The sequence below is a fragment of the Lepisma saccharinum genome, chromosome 11, assembly GCF_977018435.1.
Source record: "Lepisma saccharinum chromosome 11, izLepSacc3.1, whole genome shotgun sequence".
NCBI classification, from domain to species: Eukaryota; Metazoa; Arthropoda; class Insecta; order Zygentoma; family Lepismatidae; genus Lepisma; species Lepisma saccharinum.
Genome location: NC_139239.1, coordinates 44,507,139 through 44,525,448, shown reverse-complemented (window position 1 = coordinate 44,525,448; position 18,310 = coordinate 44,507,139). Strand labels below are relative to the sequence as shown.

The 18,310-nt window shown below is 40.5% G+C and overlaps 1 protein-coding gene across 7 annotated transcripts in view; it reads right to left on the bottom strand.

Moving 5' to 3' along the window:
• The window catches only part of Frmd5 (FERM domain containing), a 366,456-nt gene that overhangs the window by 75,767 nt on the left and 272,379 nt on the right, over window positions 1-18,310 (bottom strand). For all 7 annotated transcript variants that reach the window (XM_083130972.1, XM_083130979.1, XM_083130977.1 and 4 more), the window contains exon 3: window positions 214-256. In XM_083130972.1, coding sequence (XP_082987098.1) covers window positions 214-256 — 43 coding nt within the window. The remainder of the gene's footprint in view (window positions 1-213; window positions 257-18,310) is intronic.

Below are 18,310 nucleotides of genomic sequence, written 5' to 3'. Positions count from 1 at the left end.
ACTTCTCTTTAAGGTTCATCTTTATGAATTTCTGAGCCTTGTCGAATACACTGTGTGTCTGTGTGTGTGTGTGTGTGTGTGTGTGTGTATTACCAGTCAATTTTTTTACAATGCGACTATCAACGAGAAATTGATACTTAATTTTCAACATTGTATGTGAATAAAATCATACATAAACTACTTTAAAATCTTGAAGTAAAAGTACTCCCTTACCTTTCACTTGCTTCATCACCGTTTTGGCAAGATCCAACCAATGCTGTAAAGAGAAGAAGGATATAAAAGTCAGATGAATTATATTTATAGTGTCAATTGAAAATACAGAAAACTTTTATACTACTGTCTGAAGATACCTTCCACGTATCAACATGAAAGAAAACTAGCATCTCTGGGTATGACGCCATATTGTCTATCTTACCATAGGGCTGGAACAACGGATATAGTAACAAATTCGCATATGATACAAGTCCTTTAATTCACTTGGTATTATATAATAATTAAATACGTTTGCACAATGAAGAAATACAAAAAAGGCCCATATCCGATAGGCTAGCTGAAATGTTCTCTCGCTGCCGCGAGCCGACATGCACCATTCCGCAGCGTTCGAATATCACGCTCCCAGAATTCCGAGTTCTTGCAAGAAGCTCCCAGCGGGAGTAAAATAAAAACAAATGAGGAGCGGAAAGCAATATACTATTTACAATCTTCAACATTCTCCCCCCCCCCCCCCCCCGTTGGAATGCGCAGCATCCAAACTAAATCATGAAAGTTCAATTGATCTTCCCATCTGGAAGAGGTACAATCTTACTGAGAGCCCTTCGGTACACTCCATCCTTGGTGCGAACCACGGCTACACGAACTAAATTGTCTTTCCCTGGAAACACTTCTTCTATAATGCCCATTTTCCAAGATAATGGGGGTAGGTTGTCTTCTTTCAGAAGCACAAGTAGTCCTGGTTGCAGGTTGGGCTGCGTGGTTGTCCACTTCTGACGCTGTTGCATACCATGAAGATAATCTCGGGACCAGTTTCTCCAAATCCTTTGTTGAAACTGTTGAACTCGTTGCCACCTGGAAAGTCTATTTTCCTTGAGATCACTTAAGTCTGGTTGAGGAAAGGAAGTTAGTGGACCACCAATAAGAAAGTGGCCTGGAGTGAGGTAATTAAATTCTTCATGAGAGTCAGGTAAGGATGTAAGAGGTCGAGAGTTTAAGCAAGCTTCGATTTGGCACAAAAGAGTTGACAGCTCTTCGTACGTCAGTACAGCATTCTTGGCGACTCTACGAAGATGGTACTTCATGGATTTTATGGCGCTTTCCCAGACACCACCGAATGTTGGGCTACGTGGAGGTGAATTTTTCCACTGAAAGTTTTCTTGTGCTGCATACCTTTGAATGTCTTCACTGAATCCTTGCGATTGAAATAGCAATTGAAGTTTCTGAAGTTCGTTCTTCGCTCCTTGAAATGTTGTGGCATTATCGCTGATAATGGTGGAACACTTGCCTCGCCTTGCTGTAAAGCGTCGCAATGCTGCTATGAAAGCTTCAGAAGTAAGGTCTGTTACTAGCTCAAGATGTATTGCTCTCGTGGCTAGGCACGTAAAAAGAGCTATGTAGCATTTCTTTGTGATTTTACTCCTGATTGACCCTACTTTGATGACGTATGGTCCGGCATAGTCTATGCCTACATGATTACATGCCTTGCTAGGTGTAACTCTGATGGATGGGAGCTGTCCCATTAGCTGTTGTGCTGCGGATGCCTTCAAACGATAACAAGTTAAACACTGATGAATGATTTGCTTAATAACTTGTCGTATTCTAGGAATCCAGTACCTTTCTCGAATGGATGAGATTAACAATTGAGGTGCTGCGTGCATCAATCGTTCATGCTCTGATGCAATTAGTAGACGGGCGAAGTGACTTTTTGGATGCAAAATGATTTGATGCTTGCTGCTGAATTCCAAGTTGCTATTTTCTAGCCTACCTCCAACACGAAGAATTCCCTGATTATCCAGAAAGGGGTGTAAGTCTTTAAGGATACTTTTGTTGGATACTTGCCCTTTGGCAGTGAGATCATTTATCTCTCGATGAAAGAACGAAATTTGTGTCATAACGACACACGTTTGAGTAGCGTCTTCAATGTCAATTGAAGTAAGTGGATCGGATTGTTTGTTACTTGCATTTTTACAATTGCGAATGAATCTTTTACAGAGCGCTACAATCCTTAATAATTTGAAAAATGTAGAAAAATCGTTTATTATTGCCTCTGTTTGCAGATGAGACACCAGTGTAGTTACAGGAAGCTTTCGTTGTTCAGGAACATCTTTGTTCTTAAGACTTGTGTCAGATGATGATGATGGCCAGCACGTTTCACCTTCTTGCAACCAAGCTGGACCATGAAACCATAGCGAATGATGATGAATATCTTTAGGTTTAACTCCACGGGAGATTAAATCCGCTGGATTATCCTTGGACGAAACATGTCTCCATTGATAAGTTTGAGTATATTCTTGAATTTGCGCTACTCTGTTGGATACAAAAGGCTTCCATCTGCTTGCTGGCGATCTAAGCCATGCCAGAACTATTTGTGAATCTGTCCACAAATAAACATTGTCAATGTTAAGTCTCAAAATTGGGAGAGTTTTGTTGAGTAATTTGGCCAATAAGACTGAAGCGCACAGTTCCAATCTAGGAAGAGTGGTTTTCTTGATCGGGGCGACCCGTGATTTTGAGCACAGTAAGTGAACTTCGGTGTAACCTTCTTTGTTTGCTGAACGAACATACAAGCAACTGCCATAATTTTTCTCCGATGCATCGGAAAAGCCATGGATTTGTATATTCTTGACACAACCAGGTGTTAGGATGAAACGTGGTATTTGCATTTCACTGATGACTGGTAGCTGAGAATGAAGATGAACCCATTCAACTTGCAGGCTATCTGGAAGTGGATCATCCCAGTTTATGTTGTGAAGCCACAACTGTTGTAAAAAATACTTATACATTACAGTTACTGGTGAAAGTAGTCCAATTGGATCAAAAATCTGGGCAATAACACTGGCTACTTGACGTTTGGTTGGTTTGTGTGACATCATGTTGACAGACTTGGCTCCAATGTTAATCATGAAAGTGTCTGCCGAGGGATTCCATGAAATTCCTAGAGTTTTAACACCTTCGGTATGAAAATGAATTAGATTTTGAGTCTCTCTCAGTGATTCTGGAATAGCGTTGAGTACTTCAGTGCTGTTGGAGCACCACTTTCGTAAGATGAATCCTCCTCTTTTCAGAAGTTCTGAAAGATCTTGATAAAGTTGTAACGCACCTTGCACGCTACTGCTTCCTCCAACGTAATCATCAACATAGAAATCACGCTGCAACACTTGACATGCGTGTGGGAAGTTAACTGCTTCATCTTCGGCTAACTGCTTCAGACATCTGGTTGCTAAAAAGGCACTTGATGTAAGCCCATACGAGACCGTATTCAATTGAAATACTGTTATGAGTTCCTGAGGAGAGTTTCTCCACAGAATGCATTGCAGTGGCCTGTCATCTGGATGTATGTGTATCATTCTATACATCTTTGTTACATCAGAAACCAATGCCACCTTGTGAGTTCGAAATCTTAGAACAATGGAAAACAAATCTTCCTGTATGGTAGGTCCAACCATTTGTATGCTATTTATTGATTCACCGCTTGTTGATGGCGAACTCCCATCAAAAACAACACGTATTTTCGTTGTACTGGAATCCTTGAAAACACAATGATGCGGAATGAAAAATTTTGTGCAGTCATTTGTTTGTACATCATTTAAATTCCCTATGGGTTCCATGTGTCCCAACTGGTAATATTCTTGCATAAATTCTGTATAATCAGCCTTTAATTGTGGTTGACGTTGAAGCCTCGTTTCTAATTGGTGAAATCGAGTTAATGCAGAGTGCGAGGAGTCACCTAACACTGAACGATCCTTACGTAATGGTAGCCTGACCGTATAACGGCCACTTTCATCTCGTGTCACATTTCGCTGAAAATGTTGCTCGCAAGCAATTTCTTCTGGTCATTGCAGTTTCGTGTGGATCTCCTCTATGATCCAGAACTGTTGGAGCTGCGAGCTGAGAGAATCTTCCTTTCTCGTGAAAAATGACCTAGTAATACTGTTGCTAGAAGATGTTGCTGGAATCTTCCCTGCAATAATCCATCCAAACTCTGTGTCTTGAAGAATGGGGAAATTTCCTGGTTTTGTTCTCTTTTCAGGCTTCATAACGGTAAAGAAAACCTCTGCACCAAGCAGAATCTGTATTTTGCCCGGCGAACAAAAGTTTGGGTCTGCTAAACGAATATCTGTTGGAATGTTCCATTCAGATGCATCAACCTTTTCTGAAGGCATTAGTCCTGTAATGGTTGGCAACACTGAGCACGAAATACTTGTCGTAAAATTGCTATTATTAGATCTCAGACGGATCTCTACTGAATGACTCGATTCAGCAGACGAATTGTTGATTCCCTGAATGGGAACTCGATGCTTTACCTTTCGAAGACGATTACTTTGAACAACGTCTTCAACAATGAAATTATTCTGACTCGCCGCGTCCAAGAGAGCACGACAATTGACCCAATTGCCCGCTATATCTTGTACTTGAACAATCGCCGTAGCAAGTAACACCTGTGACGCGCTTTTCTGCTTAATTGAACAATAAGAAACCTGAGGTGCTTGATCTGAATGCTGTGAAGAATCGCTTGTATTGTTTACCATCGATGTGTTCACGTGACCCCCAGATGACATTTCTCGTTGCCGGTTTACATTGGATGTACCTTGATCTACATGAAGTAAAGTACTATGCTTCTGTTTACATCGCTTGCACACTCCATATTTACACTGCGCCGAAACGTGGTTGTTGCTGCTAAGACAGTTAAAGCATACGCGATTCTCACGTAAAAATTTATACTTTTGTGAAATAGAAGCTTTCTTAAAGGCTTCACACGAAAATAAGCGATGTTTGTTTGCTTTACAAAACATGCACAATGAAGAATCTGTTGTAACATATGACTTCGAAGATTGTTGACATTTAGCACTGTACTGTTTGTGCATATTTGTAGATGATTTTGTTGCTACCTTGTTACCTTCACTCGTAACTGGATTAATCTTTTCAAGAGCCTGGCATCTGTGCTCTAGAAAACTAAAGAGCTGATCTAATGTGCTAAATTCAGTATCATTACTTTCTAGTTCAAATGCTCTTCTCGTTGCAGGGTCGAGATTTGAAACAAGATGCTGAACTAAAATTATATCAGTTAACGACGTGTCTTCAGCTATCATTTTGAGCGCTGAAATAGAGCTAACTGCAGTGTTTGTAAATGAACGAAGTTCCTGACAATTCTCCTTTACAACTGGATTGATATGTAAAATATCATTTACATGTGACACTGCTATCAACCTTTTATTGTCGTATCGCTCATTGAGTTGCTCCCAAGCAATAGCGTAATTTGCTTCTGTCATTGGCAAATTTTGAATTAGATGTAAGGCATCGCCTTTCAATGATACGCGCAAATACTGAAACTTCTGAACATTTGAAATATCTACATTGTTGTGTATCAGCGATACGAACGTGTCCTTGAAAGACACCCACTGCGTGTAATTACCGCTAAAATGTGGTAATGCAATTGCCGGAAGCTTCACCTGCGTACTTCCTCGTGATGCAGATTGTTTAGTTTCAGGGGAAACTGGCTTTGTGACATGCTTGTCAATCAAAATTTGCATTCTTGTTTTCAAATCAAAGTACATACGTTCAATTTCTTCTCTTGCCGCGTCATGTTCACCTTCGACTGATTGTAGTTCAATGCTGTCTTGAACTTCCTCTAACTTTAGCCAAACCTCGTTTAAATGCTCCAAGCGAGTCTTGATTGTTAGAATGTTGCTTGATGCTTCATCGTAAGTATCAACATACGAAGCTATACGTTTGAGTTTGCGCTTGCATGCATTTCTCTCTTTGATAAGACGCTGAATGTCGGCCATGGTTGCAAGGTAAGGAAAATACAAGGAAGGAAATGTAAAATGAACCAGACTTACTCACCGATTTGCTTCTTTGATGCTCGCGTAGAAAGTCAATCCCTCCTCCCACGACGGTGGTGAAGAAACAGAGAATCCATCATCCTACGACGAAACAAGAGTTCCTGAAACAGCTGATTTCACCGTACCGTGACGATTAATGCTACTTAATCGCAACCGAGTTCAAGGTCACTGCAAAATTCGTTGTAACGATGTTCGTTACGAAAGCGCGGAAAACATGTATCTGTGCAAACCAAAAACACTGTTCGTTCTGTAACACTGTCACAATTAGCACTGTCACAATTAGCACTGTCACAACTGATGATCACTGAACTGCACGAAATAAACTGTCACTATATCCGGAATGCGGAGGACCATAAATGTCTGCAGATACCTTCCACGTATCAACATGAAAGAAAACTAGCATCTCTGGGTATGACGCCATATTGTCTATCTTACCATAGGGCTGGAACAACGGATATAGTAACAAATTCGCATATGATACAAGTCCTTTAATTCACTTGGTATTATATAATAATTAAATACGTTTGCACAATGAAGAAATACAAAAAAGGCCCATATCCGATAGGCTAGCTGAAATGTTCTCTCGCTGCCGCGAGCCGACAAGCACCATTCCGCAGCGTTCGAATATCACGCTCCCAGAATTCCGAGTTCTTGCAAGAAGCTCCCAGCGGGAGTAAAATAAAAACAAATGAGGAGCGGAAAGCAATATACTATTTACAATCTTCAACAACTACAGAACGCCACGATGAACTTTTTCTGATAACATTTTTCTCGTCGAGACCTCGTTTTGACGCTACGGATCCTGGAAAAGAAGCTTCATCCTGTACGTATGCAACAAGCAACACAAATTCCCATAAACTTCAAATTTTAGTTAAAAAAACTTCAAATGTAGGATGGATACATACATGAGTTGACGGAAAGGGATAAGTGCAGCGACTTCGCCCTGGAATGATACGGTTTTTAAGAGTATAACCGCTTACAGTAGGTTTTCGGACAGAAAATAAATGAGAGTGGCAACAGTAAATCCACGATGTGTGGTTGCATGCGTACAGGTTAGAAGGCTCGTAGTGTCTAAACGAGATTTCAAGGAGTAAAACATTATGAGGAAAAGTTATTCATCTTAATGTCATTTGCATGCAGTAAAAGTTTACGCGTGATGTATGCCAACATCCTGTCCTGTATATATCACATTTATATGTACACACACACACACCACACAACTTACAACGGGGTGATCAGGTTTGTTACCTTGTACCTGACAATGTGAGGCACATGTGTTGCAGATTAAAACACAAAAACAAAAAAACACATTGGAACTGTAGAATAGGATAAATGAAAATCATGGACAGCATTATAATAGCTTTGTGCCATGATGTTCAATTGTTTCGATGTGATTTTCACGCATGAAGGGAGATTACATACATATGCACGAGCTTGAAAATGGATTGTGTGTATATAAACGACCCTGCACGAAGTACTATCACCGTGGTACGTATCGTTAATATAGCAAGTTTGGCGACTATGCATGGGATTCAAGGACAGATACGGAAGCCTTTCGATGTTGTAAAAGGTAATATTAAATTACATTTGGAACGGTTTGAACAGTTGTATGTCGCAAACAGCATCGCGGAGGAAAAGCAAATCACTAATTTTATTACAGCCAGTGCAACAAAGCTACGTTGTTTTTGAGAGATTTAGTTAACTCCGGCTGCTAATTTAGTAATGTTCTGTTGGCAGAAAAATGTATGAGAGAATATTACTGGATTATTTTTCAACCTAAGAATTATGTTGTTTCAGAACAAAACACTAGAAAGTAATTGAAGAAATTTCCGAGAACGCAACGGCATAAACAAGCACAAGATGTTTATTTCGTAGTTGTGAAAGTTTGAACTTTTATGCCCGCGATAACAGCAGTTGCAGAACACACAAATCTCTAAATTCTAAAGCCAGTTTCCATTATTGCGACAGAGCAACGTAGAAACAACTGCAACATAAGCGGCTTCAGCCCTCTAACAAAGAATGGAAGTCCTTTCTACACTGTCTCGCTGAACTCCGATCTTTAATAAAGAATGAACGAATGAATAAGCACAGGGTTTAGCAGTGAACACCCGACAAAATTTGGTACTTTGTAGAGAACATGAAGGCAAAACAGCTTTTCTTTACAACTTTTTTTTGCTAGTTGAGAGACCTTGTTTCTGTACTATGACAGTTCGAAATACATATCTTATCATGTTTCTATGAAGCTATGCACTACAAGGATAATCCCTTCCTCTTCCTCTTCCCCCCAATCCTTTGCTTATTTCTCTCTTCCTTTTATGCCCGGGAGGGAAGCTGTCTACCTTCTTTCTTAACAGATACTTTGTTGCCACTGGCATTTATTTTCTCCACAAGTTCTACGCACGGAAACGGGATCATGCAAACAGACTTTCGCTCAATTCAAGCGTTGATGAACGGTAAAGTTAGTAAACGTTTATCGAAGACACCATTGTGACTTCTCACAAACGAAACATGATTGCCCAGTTTTTAGCATTTTAGAATCCCGATTCAAATTTATGTTCCTTAGACATAGCCTATATCGGAAACGCTAGGCCCTGTGCGGCCACAAACCCCTAACGGCGGCCCTACTTAAGGGTCCGTATGATGACATTGTTCGTGATTATCTCTAAAATCAGTACACAGAAAATCTCCTAGTTTCATCTGAGCACTGAGAAAGGACTTTTCTCGCAATCCACGGTTTGAAATGTTCGATTATTGTACTACCTTCGCAACAAAAAGCATTATAATTGTTACTGGAAATTACGAACTTTCTCACTTTTCCTGGAGAAGGGAACTCTGATTCGCTCCGGCGAACTGACCACAGCCCATCGCGGTTGTCTAACAACCAAGCTGGTTAGAGAGATAAGTTAGCACGTGCTTTCATTCAGCAGAAAACCAGATTGAGAGCATATTTTTTTAGCATGGAATGGAGCGTCTGATATTATAGGTGAAAACTGGGGGAAAGAAACTGCTCTCCGTTCAGATCCAACACAAGTATTCAGCTGAGGTTGGATACACATGTATGGGGTTGATGTTTTCTTATGGAAGAAGTTGTTCTATTTAAGTCAATTTCATATACAGATAGACTGATCGAGATTGTAAAGTGTAATCCGAACCAACGAAATGTGTAGCCACTGAGAATCAACCCATGACCCCCACCCCCGAACTCACGCCGACAGGTACTCTATCGTGAATATCAAGGCAGGGAGTTAGTATAATAAGTAGTGTCAAGAATCAATAATTTCTTAATATATTTTCATTGCGCAATGTTTCTAGGCAGCTCCCAAAGTGCGTATACGTATACAATTTTCTTTACTTAATTCTATTTATGGCCAATGTTAATTTGAGTAGGAAATTGAGCTGGTCAGAAATTTTCGCACCCTACAGTACAGTTAAACGTAAAAGAAATACCCTGTAATCAATTAAGCGTAATGTTGAATCATTTATTTCCAATGAACACTCAGAAAGTATATGAATGCAACGACCAATTGCATGAAAAAGAAATAAAGAAAATAACGAAACTAAATGGGATGGGCTCATGTGCAAACACACTGTATACATATATTTCACAAATCCTTGCCTTTGATTTAATTGTGTATCTGAGTCATGATTTTCGAATTTCGAGGAAGTTCTGAGATTTCTGAAGAATTTGGTACACGAGCAGTTATCCTTTGATGTGTTATGGTGGAGTAGTTCGTTAGCTACTAGTAGACAGAAAGACAGACAATGGATAATGCCCATTTGAAAGTAATATACCGACATTCTGACCAATTCTGCTACAGTCAACGCAACGGTTACATCACCCAGCGGTCACTTGTTCAGATTGCGGACGGCTGATTGAATAACAGGAGGTTAATGGACCCTTCCATGAACTGTCTTTCAGCCGCCCGACTCAACAGGCCCTGAGCATGTGAGAAACACATGAACCAGATCCCTGTATGCCGTAGTATATTCCTAACGTCGAGGGCATGTGCCATTACTTTCTGAATGTCGAGTTGTCCAAGCGATGGACGTCAGTTCACGATCTTAACTCTAAATGAAGTATTTGGATTGTATGTTATGATTAGACCTCGGATTTTAGGTTTTTAACCAATTTTTTCCTTTACAGGTATGTAAGAAATAATAAGTTATGTCAGCGTTTCGTTAAAAAACGCAACAACTGAAGAAGTTTTATAGTGCCTAAAAAACTTATTTTGCTTGTTAGAACCTATTGTAGGTTTATGCGCATAAATCAAGGCTTTTTTTTAGGTTTTATATAATTTTAAAGGTTTTACAGGATTTTTATGTCACTCAGAGGCATTTGCTTTGTTTGGTCACGAAAATATTCAATGACGAACGTATTTGAAACGTACTCTCTGTCGATTTCCCTTCCTCCAAGTCCATGGTGATTTTTCAAAGCTCTAAACAAAGCAAAATGTCTGGTGGATAACATGAAAAAAGATTGTTGCCTAACTATACGGCGAAGAGTGGATTTTAATAGCAAATTTCGAATGGCAAGTTCTGCTATCGCCGTAGGGTTAGGCAATACACATAACGATATGCAAGATAGTACGTATTTCAGGATAAAGGTGTCCCATTTTCATTGCCTGTGACTATACCTAATCAGCATTTCTCAGGATTTTTCGAGCCTAACTTAAGATTTTTAGGACCTATTTTAGGATTTTTGGAACTTATTTTAGGGTTTTTGAAACCTATTTTAGGATTTTAAGAGCCTATTTTAGGATCCTAAAATCACACTTTTTAGAACCTAAAATCCGAGGTCTAGTTATGATATTCCATTGTTACAACCACTGATTCATCCACATCGTCGCGATTAGTCAATAGTAGAGGAAAAGCAAGCTAAATAACACAATCCAACAAAATCAAATCATAATTACATCTATTATGGAGTAGTGGCAGTAAAAAAAAATATTAACAGGCGCCAGTGAAATAAAATTTTAAAACATACGCCCTCCTCGAAATAAAACTGAAACAAACCACTGTTCTACTTTTGAACATCTGTTACGATGAGCTGAAGCATCAAATAATTGCTCCAGACATATATCTGTGTTCAAGAGAAGAAGAGGAGAAAGAAATTCCGTCCCTGTAACGTGAAAGAGAAAAAAAAAACTGCCGAAGTGGTGCCTAGAAAATTTCAATGCATTTGGAGAACTAAAATTTGAATGTAAGTCGCTTCAGCGTTGGTGGAAATGCATTTACCTCCCCGCTTCAATGGCCATGACGAACTGCTACGCCAGAAGACCATATGAATTCTCTTCCTCAGATATTCGGTCGAGAAGTTTCTCTCTGCAGGAAGATGACGGGGCTTCCATCAGCAATTCAAATGCGGAGACTAGACTCTGGATATTGTTTTTCTCTCTCTCTTGTTTTACTGTTCACTTCATCTCAGAAGTATGTAGTCAGTGCACCTGCTGTTTCCAGAATGTTATTCGACTAGATACATTTTGTCGACAAGTGAAACCATTAGATACAATGTTTAGAATATATGATAACCTAAAGGGGAAAAATGGTGATCAAACCTTCTATCAGCATTATACTTATCTGCCCTTCTTTGATGATGGAGGATGCGGTAATTCGATGATCTGTGTCAGTATAGAAAATGTTGCACTTTGTACTTGTATTTGTATTTTTATTTTGCCTCTTGTGGCTAATCGTGAGTGATGATTGGTCATGATTGGATGAAATTGATGGAAGGAATACTTTCAAAGGACATCCATGCCCAGGCCAGGGTTCGAATCCGGGACTTTGGTGACCGAAGTGGCAAATGAGCACATCATTGCGTCTTTTGAAAATCACATTAAATACAACAGAAGGAAATTTCGAGAGATGGAAACAAATGCAATCCAGGGAAGTGCTTGGCACGGGGGTCCCTGATCCCTGATTGGTCATGGGCTTAGTCTGAGCCGAACCTAGAGAACCTAGAAATGTCTTCGAAGTGGAAAATATTATTCCGTCGAGTTCTTTTCATGGTATTAACCCTTATGAATGGACACCGATTCAGCCGTTGGTGGGAATCAGCGATTCCATTTGCGTTTGTCCCCGTTTCCTGTTTTACAGATATTTTTCTAGAGAGAGGCTTCAGGTTTCATTCGATCGAAACTGTTAGGCGCGACAGTTCGTGGCCACACACTCCATAATGAATACAATTATGATTTGATTTGATTTTGATTTTACAATTGTAAATGAATGATTCATCCACAGCGTCGCGATTAGTCAATAGTGGAAGAAAACAAATGTTTGAACACACTCAATGTTCCACTGTCCAGACACGATTTTTACCGGTATGCACATTGCACAGTCAAGGATGTTGACTATTCAAAACAAGAAACATGCTACACATCTTTATCTACCACCTGGGCCTGTCTCACTTATCACACAAGCCTTCGCCTTCTGACGTAACAGCGAAATGCTTTCGTTGCTAGGTTAGGCTTGTTATAACAAGATCTCTTAGCATAAATACATTGCAATCTTGGGGGGCTTGACCTAAAAGGTATTATTTATGCTAAGGGGACTAAACCTAACAAGCCTAACCTAACACCGAAGGTATTTCAGCTAACGTTAGAAGACGCAGGGTGGGGGAAGTTGTTTGAGGTTTGTGTAATGAGTAAGACCGCTACCCCCAGAAGTGCTCTGGCGAGTCCTCAGACTGACTGCTGAGTTGACTGTCAAGGAAAGTGAAAAAATGCGATATTTCAAGAGTAAAATTAAATAAAACATTTTGATAACGTTGGTGCAGTAAACGAACATATCAAAAAGTGGTTATATAGAAACACGCTTTCTTATGAGGACCTCAAGGATCCAGAGGGATTCGCGTTTCCTAATGGTGGCCCTGGGTTTCTACACTTGTTTGAAAGACGAAAGATGGCAAAAGAAGACTTTTACTTGTCGAAATGGAAATGTGGAATTGTCTTTAATAAGTAGTTTTGTATTACAAACAATCTCTAATGTTAAAAAGAAAGATAAATATTGTCTCGTTTTCGCCTGTGGAACAGACTTTTAAATAGGTTTATTTGACAGTTGAATTGTCGCATCTTCGCGACAAGTGTGAAAGTTCGTAAGATTTCTTCAGGCCTTCGCGAACCCCCAAGTTGTACCGGGTTCCCTGGGGGGTCTGCGGACCACAGGTTAGGATCCGCTGATATATAACCAGTGCGTCCAGGCAAATTCCAGTGATTTTTGTGATAGCTTTCTGAGGTTTCCAAGGGGAGTCTGGAGAATAAGGCATCTCCCCCCCCCCCCTTTGGACGGACAAAATTGTCGCTCTTTGTAGATACGAATTACGTGTGCGAAAAGAAGCCGTTTGCCGGTCATCGCGGTTTCGCAGCCTCAGAGGCATTACAAGATTTTCCTCAGTGCCTACTCGCAGGGCTTTTGTGGCCGCTCTCAAACAAAGCGCGGAGATTACCTGGCGTGGAACTGTTGCCATCCAACCCCTTCCGGTCGTTACGGAGTGCAACGAACTGTGGCACCAGTCGAGTTCGTTCTTTTGGTGCAGGATGAAACGCCAAACGGTTACCACGTACGGAGTGTGGTATTTGGCAAATTTAGAAACTGGGGTGGGGGATGCCAGGGGCGTAAATTACATTTGAGGTTACAAAAGCAACTGTATATTATTGCATTTCACACAATTAGGTAGCATATTATACACTGATTTTATAATAGAATAAGCAAGAACTTATAAACTTTTTAAAGTCTACTTTATATACGGATTTGCTAATCGGGACTGGACCTACAGTTTAAAGTGAAATGTAAACCACTGTGCGATGTACCGGATATCGAATCCGGGACCGTTTCATTACGAGGCGAGAGCGTTACCAATACACCATTGGAGAAGCCGTAAAATAATGCAAAATGAAACGAACTGAAACAGTTAAAGAAAAATGAATGGTGTATTGCTGGTTTGCATATCGCACATCATATCTCTGTCTCTGCAAAGAGGAAGAGGAAGAGGAAGAGAGAGAGAGAGAGAGAGAGAGAGAGAGAGAGAGAGAGAGAGAGAGAGAGAGAGAGAGGGGGGGGGGAGGGTAGAGAGGGTCACAGGATTTTCTTCTGTTACAGTTCACGCTTGTCAGATATTTGATTTTCGACCCACAGTACTGTACACACTACACACGTGTACCTCAAGAGGAAACCCATATTATATGTGCAGTGCGGACGGGCTTTTACTGACATATTGTATATTTACAAAGTAATGTTGAAACATTGCTAAATGCTCACTTTTAGAGACGAGAACGAATGCTTTCAGCAAATTACGATTACGAATGGATGAGATGGTAACTCTGAACACCCGACTCCTGTGACAAACGCATAGGGAATGGCCTGGAGTCTCTCCTGGAGAAAAGTCCGCGAGAGTCCACCTCGGTGAACCGCTGCACCTGAAGCAAAGGGTTAATTCCCTCCGGGTGCGCCACGATCTGTCGCGCCTAACAGTTTCGATCGAATGAAACCAGAAGCCTCTCTCTAGAAAAAGCTGTAAAACAGGAAACAGGGACAAACGCAAATACAATCGCTGGTTCCCAATCCCAGCGGCTGAAGAAGATAAAAATAGAGTTTGATGTTCATTCACAAGGGTTCATACCATGAAAAGAACTCGACGGAGTATAAGCTTCGAGGGAAAATATAGCTAAACTCAAAGGTAAATTTCGTTCTCCGTAAAACAGCAGCGTTCAAATATACAATTCCTCTTCATGGGCCTCCCGGATGGCGTACTGGTGATCAAGGGACTCCGGGATCGATACCAAGTGGAGGCACATCATGGGTGTTCGGATCACCCTTTAAACTGTAGGTCTTGTACCAACTATCCTATCTGTGCATGAAGTGGACTTATCGTCTGCTTTCGACTTCGCCATTGAAGTTCCCCGAGTTCGAGTCCTAGTCCGGGCGTGGGTGTTCTTGTGAGCGTTCATTCACACATTTTCATCTAATCATCGCTCATTCTTATCATCCTGATTAGCCAAGAATAGCAGAGAAATGACGCTAAAAAAACTAAAAAAAAACATACGTCCTCTGTTAATTATCTTATTAGAAGCAGTGATAGAAACATGCAACTAAAAACAAACAAACACATTCTAGTTTTATTCTGATTCTTAAAAGAATACTGTTCTCAGCAACAAAAAAATTGAGAATATGAACAGTGCGAAGCAAACTGAATATGGATTATGAGGTTTTTTAATATAACGACTTACCCATGTAATCTTTACAAATTACTTCATGGGAAATCTGATTGAACCCTGTCGCTATTACACATATCAATATTTCTATCACTTTCTACACCCTCCCCAAAATAAGAAACCGATTGGATATCTGTCTGCAAGATGACATTGACTTCCCACGAGGGTTCAGTCCTGTTACACGTGGAGTGAAAGTAGTGACCTTTTTCAAGATACTCAAATTTCAAACTTTCTTCCATGTACTACACCCTGAACTGCATTTTGCAGACTAACAAGGCTCTGGCGTCTGGACACAGTCAGTACAATACTCTCTGGTGCTTATGTTCTGTTTTGTTTATGTGTGCTTGTTATTGTGCTTTCACCAAATTAATCACTTCACATTTCATCCTCATCTTCGTGATTACCCGAAAGGGTTAAAAAGGAGAGTAAAGTAAAATCAATCAATCAGTCAACTCTATTACACGTGGATAAACACATGGACAAGTCGTATCGCGCCGACTCGGTGACCCGAGTGCGTGAAGTGGTTCAATTTCGATCTCGACACCGAAGTGACACTCACAAATAACACCCATGCTCAGGCCGTGAACCAATTCACGATCTAGTCACGGAAGTTCCCGGGTTCGAGTTCCGGCCGGAGCATTGGTGTAACTTGTAAGTGTCCCTTTGTCTATTCCAACTAATTACTACTGATCCTCATCGTCGCTATTAGCCCACACTGAAACAAAATACAAAATTAAATAACAAAATAGAAGTCTTCACGTGTAATAATCTCATTAGAGATGGGGAATTTTCAGAATATTAACACACACAAGACGCCCACAAATACCCAACTTGAAAAAAAAGCCTCCCCAGCTAAATGGCAAATGATGCCAAATTCTGAAGCACTTTTTTAAAATTTAAATTTGACAACGTTGTATTTGTTATGTGTACAATAAGAGAAATTGTGTTGAAACGCAATCTTGCATTTTCAAGGTCCATTTTATGCACAGATCCAGCGGATATACAGTTTCAGGTGCAGTGGGAATGACTTAAATTTACATCTTGCAGTTCAACGGTTCGATTCTCGATTCCACGCCCGATAACAACGATTGAATTTACGTTACAGAAGAGGCATTCTGAAATTGGGGTAATTTAAACGGAAGTACTGCACTGGTAACTGTTTTTTTCTTTCTCGAAATGAGACAAGAACATTTCTTCTTCTGCAGAAAACTGCGAAGGAAACGAACACAACATGCTCGTACAGCTACTGGTTGTAGTTGCTTTTTATGATCACAGGACAATTATTGAAAGCAGTTATAGTTCCCGGCAGTGGCCATTTGTTTCAGAAATATCCACGGAAATGTTCCAATCTTCCGAACGAATTGGTACATAAAACAACAGTATCTGCTCCCGACGCTGCCAGCCGTAGATTACCTATTCGACTCGTCGTAAAATGATCCGGAGAAGAGTCAAGGAAGGATCCAGCGAGCGAGGAAGAAAGCTCAGCGTTGCCAGTCACCTACGACACCAGTAGACTCCCACCAGTGCCGCAACTACTGAGATTGTAAGGTCCCAAAGGCCTTAAAGGAAGACAGGAAAAGGGAAGAGAAATTCAACAATATGACCGAAAATTAATTCTAATCAAAATTTCTTGAAAACTTTTACGTGGAAATGTAAATTAAAGTTCTATCTTTGAACTTCTATTTAACATAAGAAAAAAGATAGGATAAAACAAAGCCGACATAACATGGAAGAATTCATGTGGGCTGTCATTCTGAATAGATGCCATTTTGGAAAGCTGTTGACTTCATGCCCTCCACAGCCCGCTGATTTAAGTGCTGTAAGTTCGTTTGGAACTTAATATGAATTTTACTAAAAGCTCTGGAGAGCCAAGACGTTTTGGCAAACCTAAAGTGTCTTTGGAAATTCTGTTAGCCATTCACAGCAACAGCATCATGTTTGATTTGGTTGGTTAATTTGTTTTTGGTTTCTTTACTTCGCTTTTCTGCCACTTTTGGCTAATCGCGAAGATGAGGATGAGTGATGATATGATGAAATTAATGAAGGAACTCTCACAAAGAACACTCCATGTCCAGGCCGGGATTCAATCCCGGGATCCCTGGTGTCGTAGGACGCTGTGATAACCACTTCGCAAAACACTAATCAACTATTTAGCTTTATGTTGTTAGGTGCTTGTGGCTTTTATTCTGAGTTTCGCTTTGTTAGCTTCACTCATTTACGATTTCCATATATAAACATGTTTTTACAAATTGCAAGTTTGTTTGGAAGTTAATAGGAGTTTTACTAAATTCGTAAATTCTATTCTTTCATTACAATCTCCTTGTCTCTCATTTTTAAAACCACTAGAAAGGAATAGTGTTTATGGATCCAGTTGTTTGAAAACTGCTAGGAATTGCCCAAGCGGAGATGATGTCGGCCATGTGGGAGTGGCATCTCGGAAAGAAGTTTCAACGAAGTGGCTAATGATGTCAGAAGGATCCCATTTCCACCCAGTAAAGCACAGAGGATTAGTTAGCATCGCTTACAGCTGGGGTGAAGCTGGTAAAGTGGGGGGGGGGAGGAAGGGAGGATTATGGAAACAAAGCGATTAGCTGAAAGTAAAAGAGAGTCTTTCTTCCCGCTTCCGAAACAGCCCAACGCAAGAGCCTACAATCGACAATGGGGCTTTTAGATTGGCGACTTCTTGAAGTAACGACGCTGCATTTCAAGACACCCATTTACGATAGCCTCTACTCATCAGCTGCTATAGCCATATTAGCTATTTGCCTAGTTTCTTGTGCTTGTGCGCCTAGATATCTTCCTAAGGCTCTCATATGTAAAGAAACACAGGAGATTGTCTCTTTGTCGTTGAGAGCGAAGGATGAAACAGTCGATTGCTATGGAGCAGTGCCGGATCAAGCCGCAAAACCCCGCAGTGCGGGGGGGGCCCGGAGACAAGTAAGCATTTAGGGAGGCCTCAGAGGGGTAGAGGGTTCGTATATGCGTTGTAAAAAATAAACGTAGTTATTCAGAGGTACAGAAACAAATACAATAAATGTAGGTAAAGGT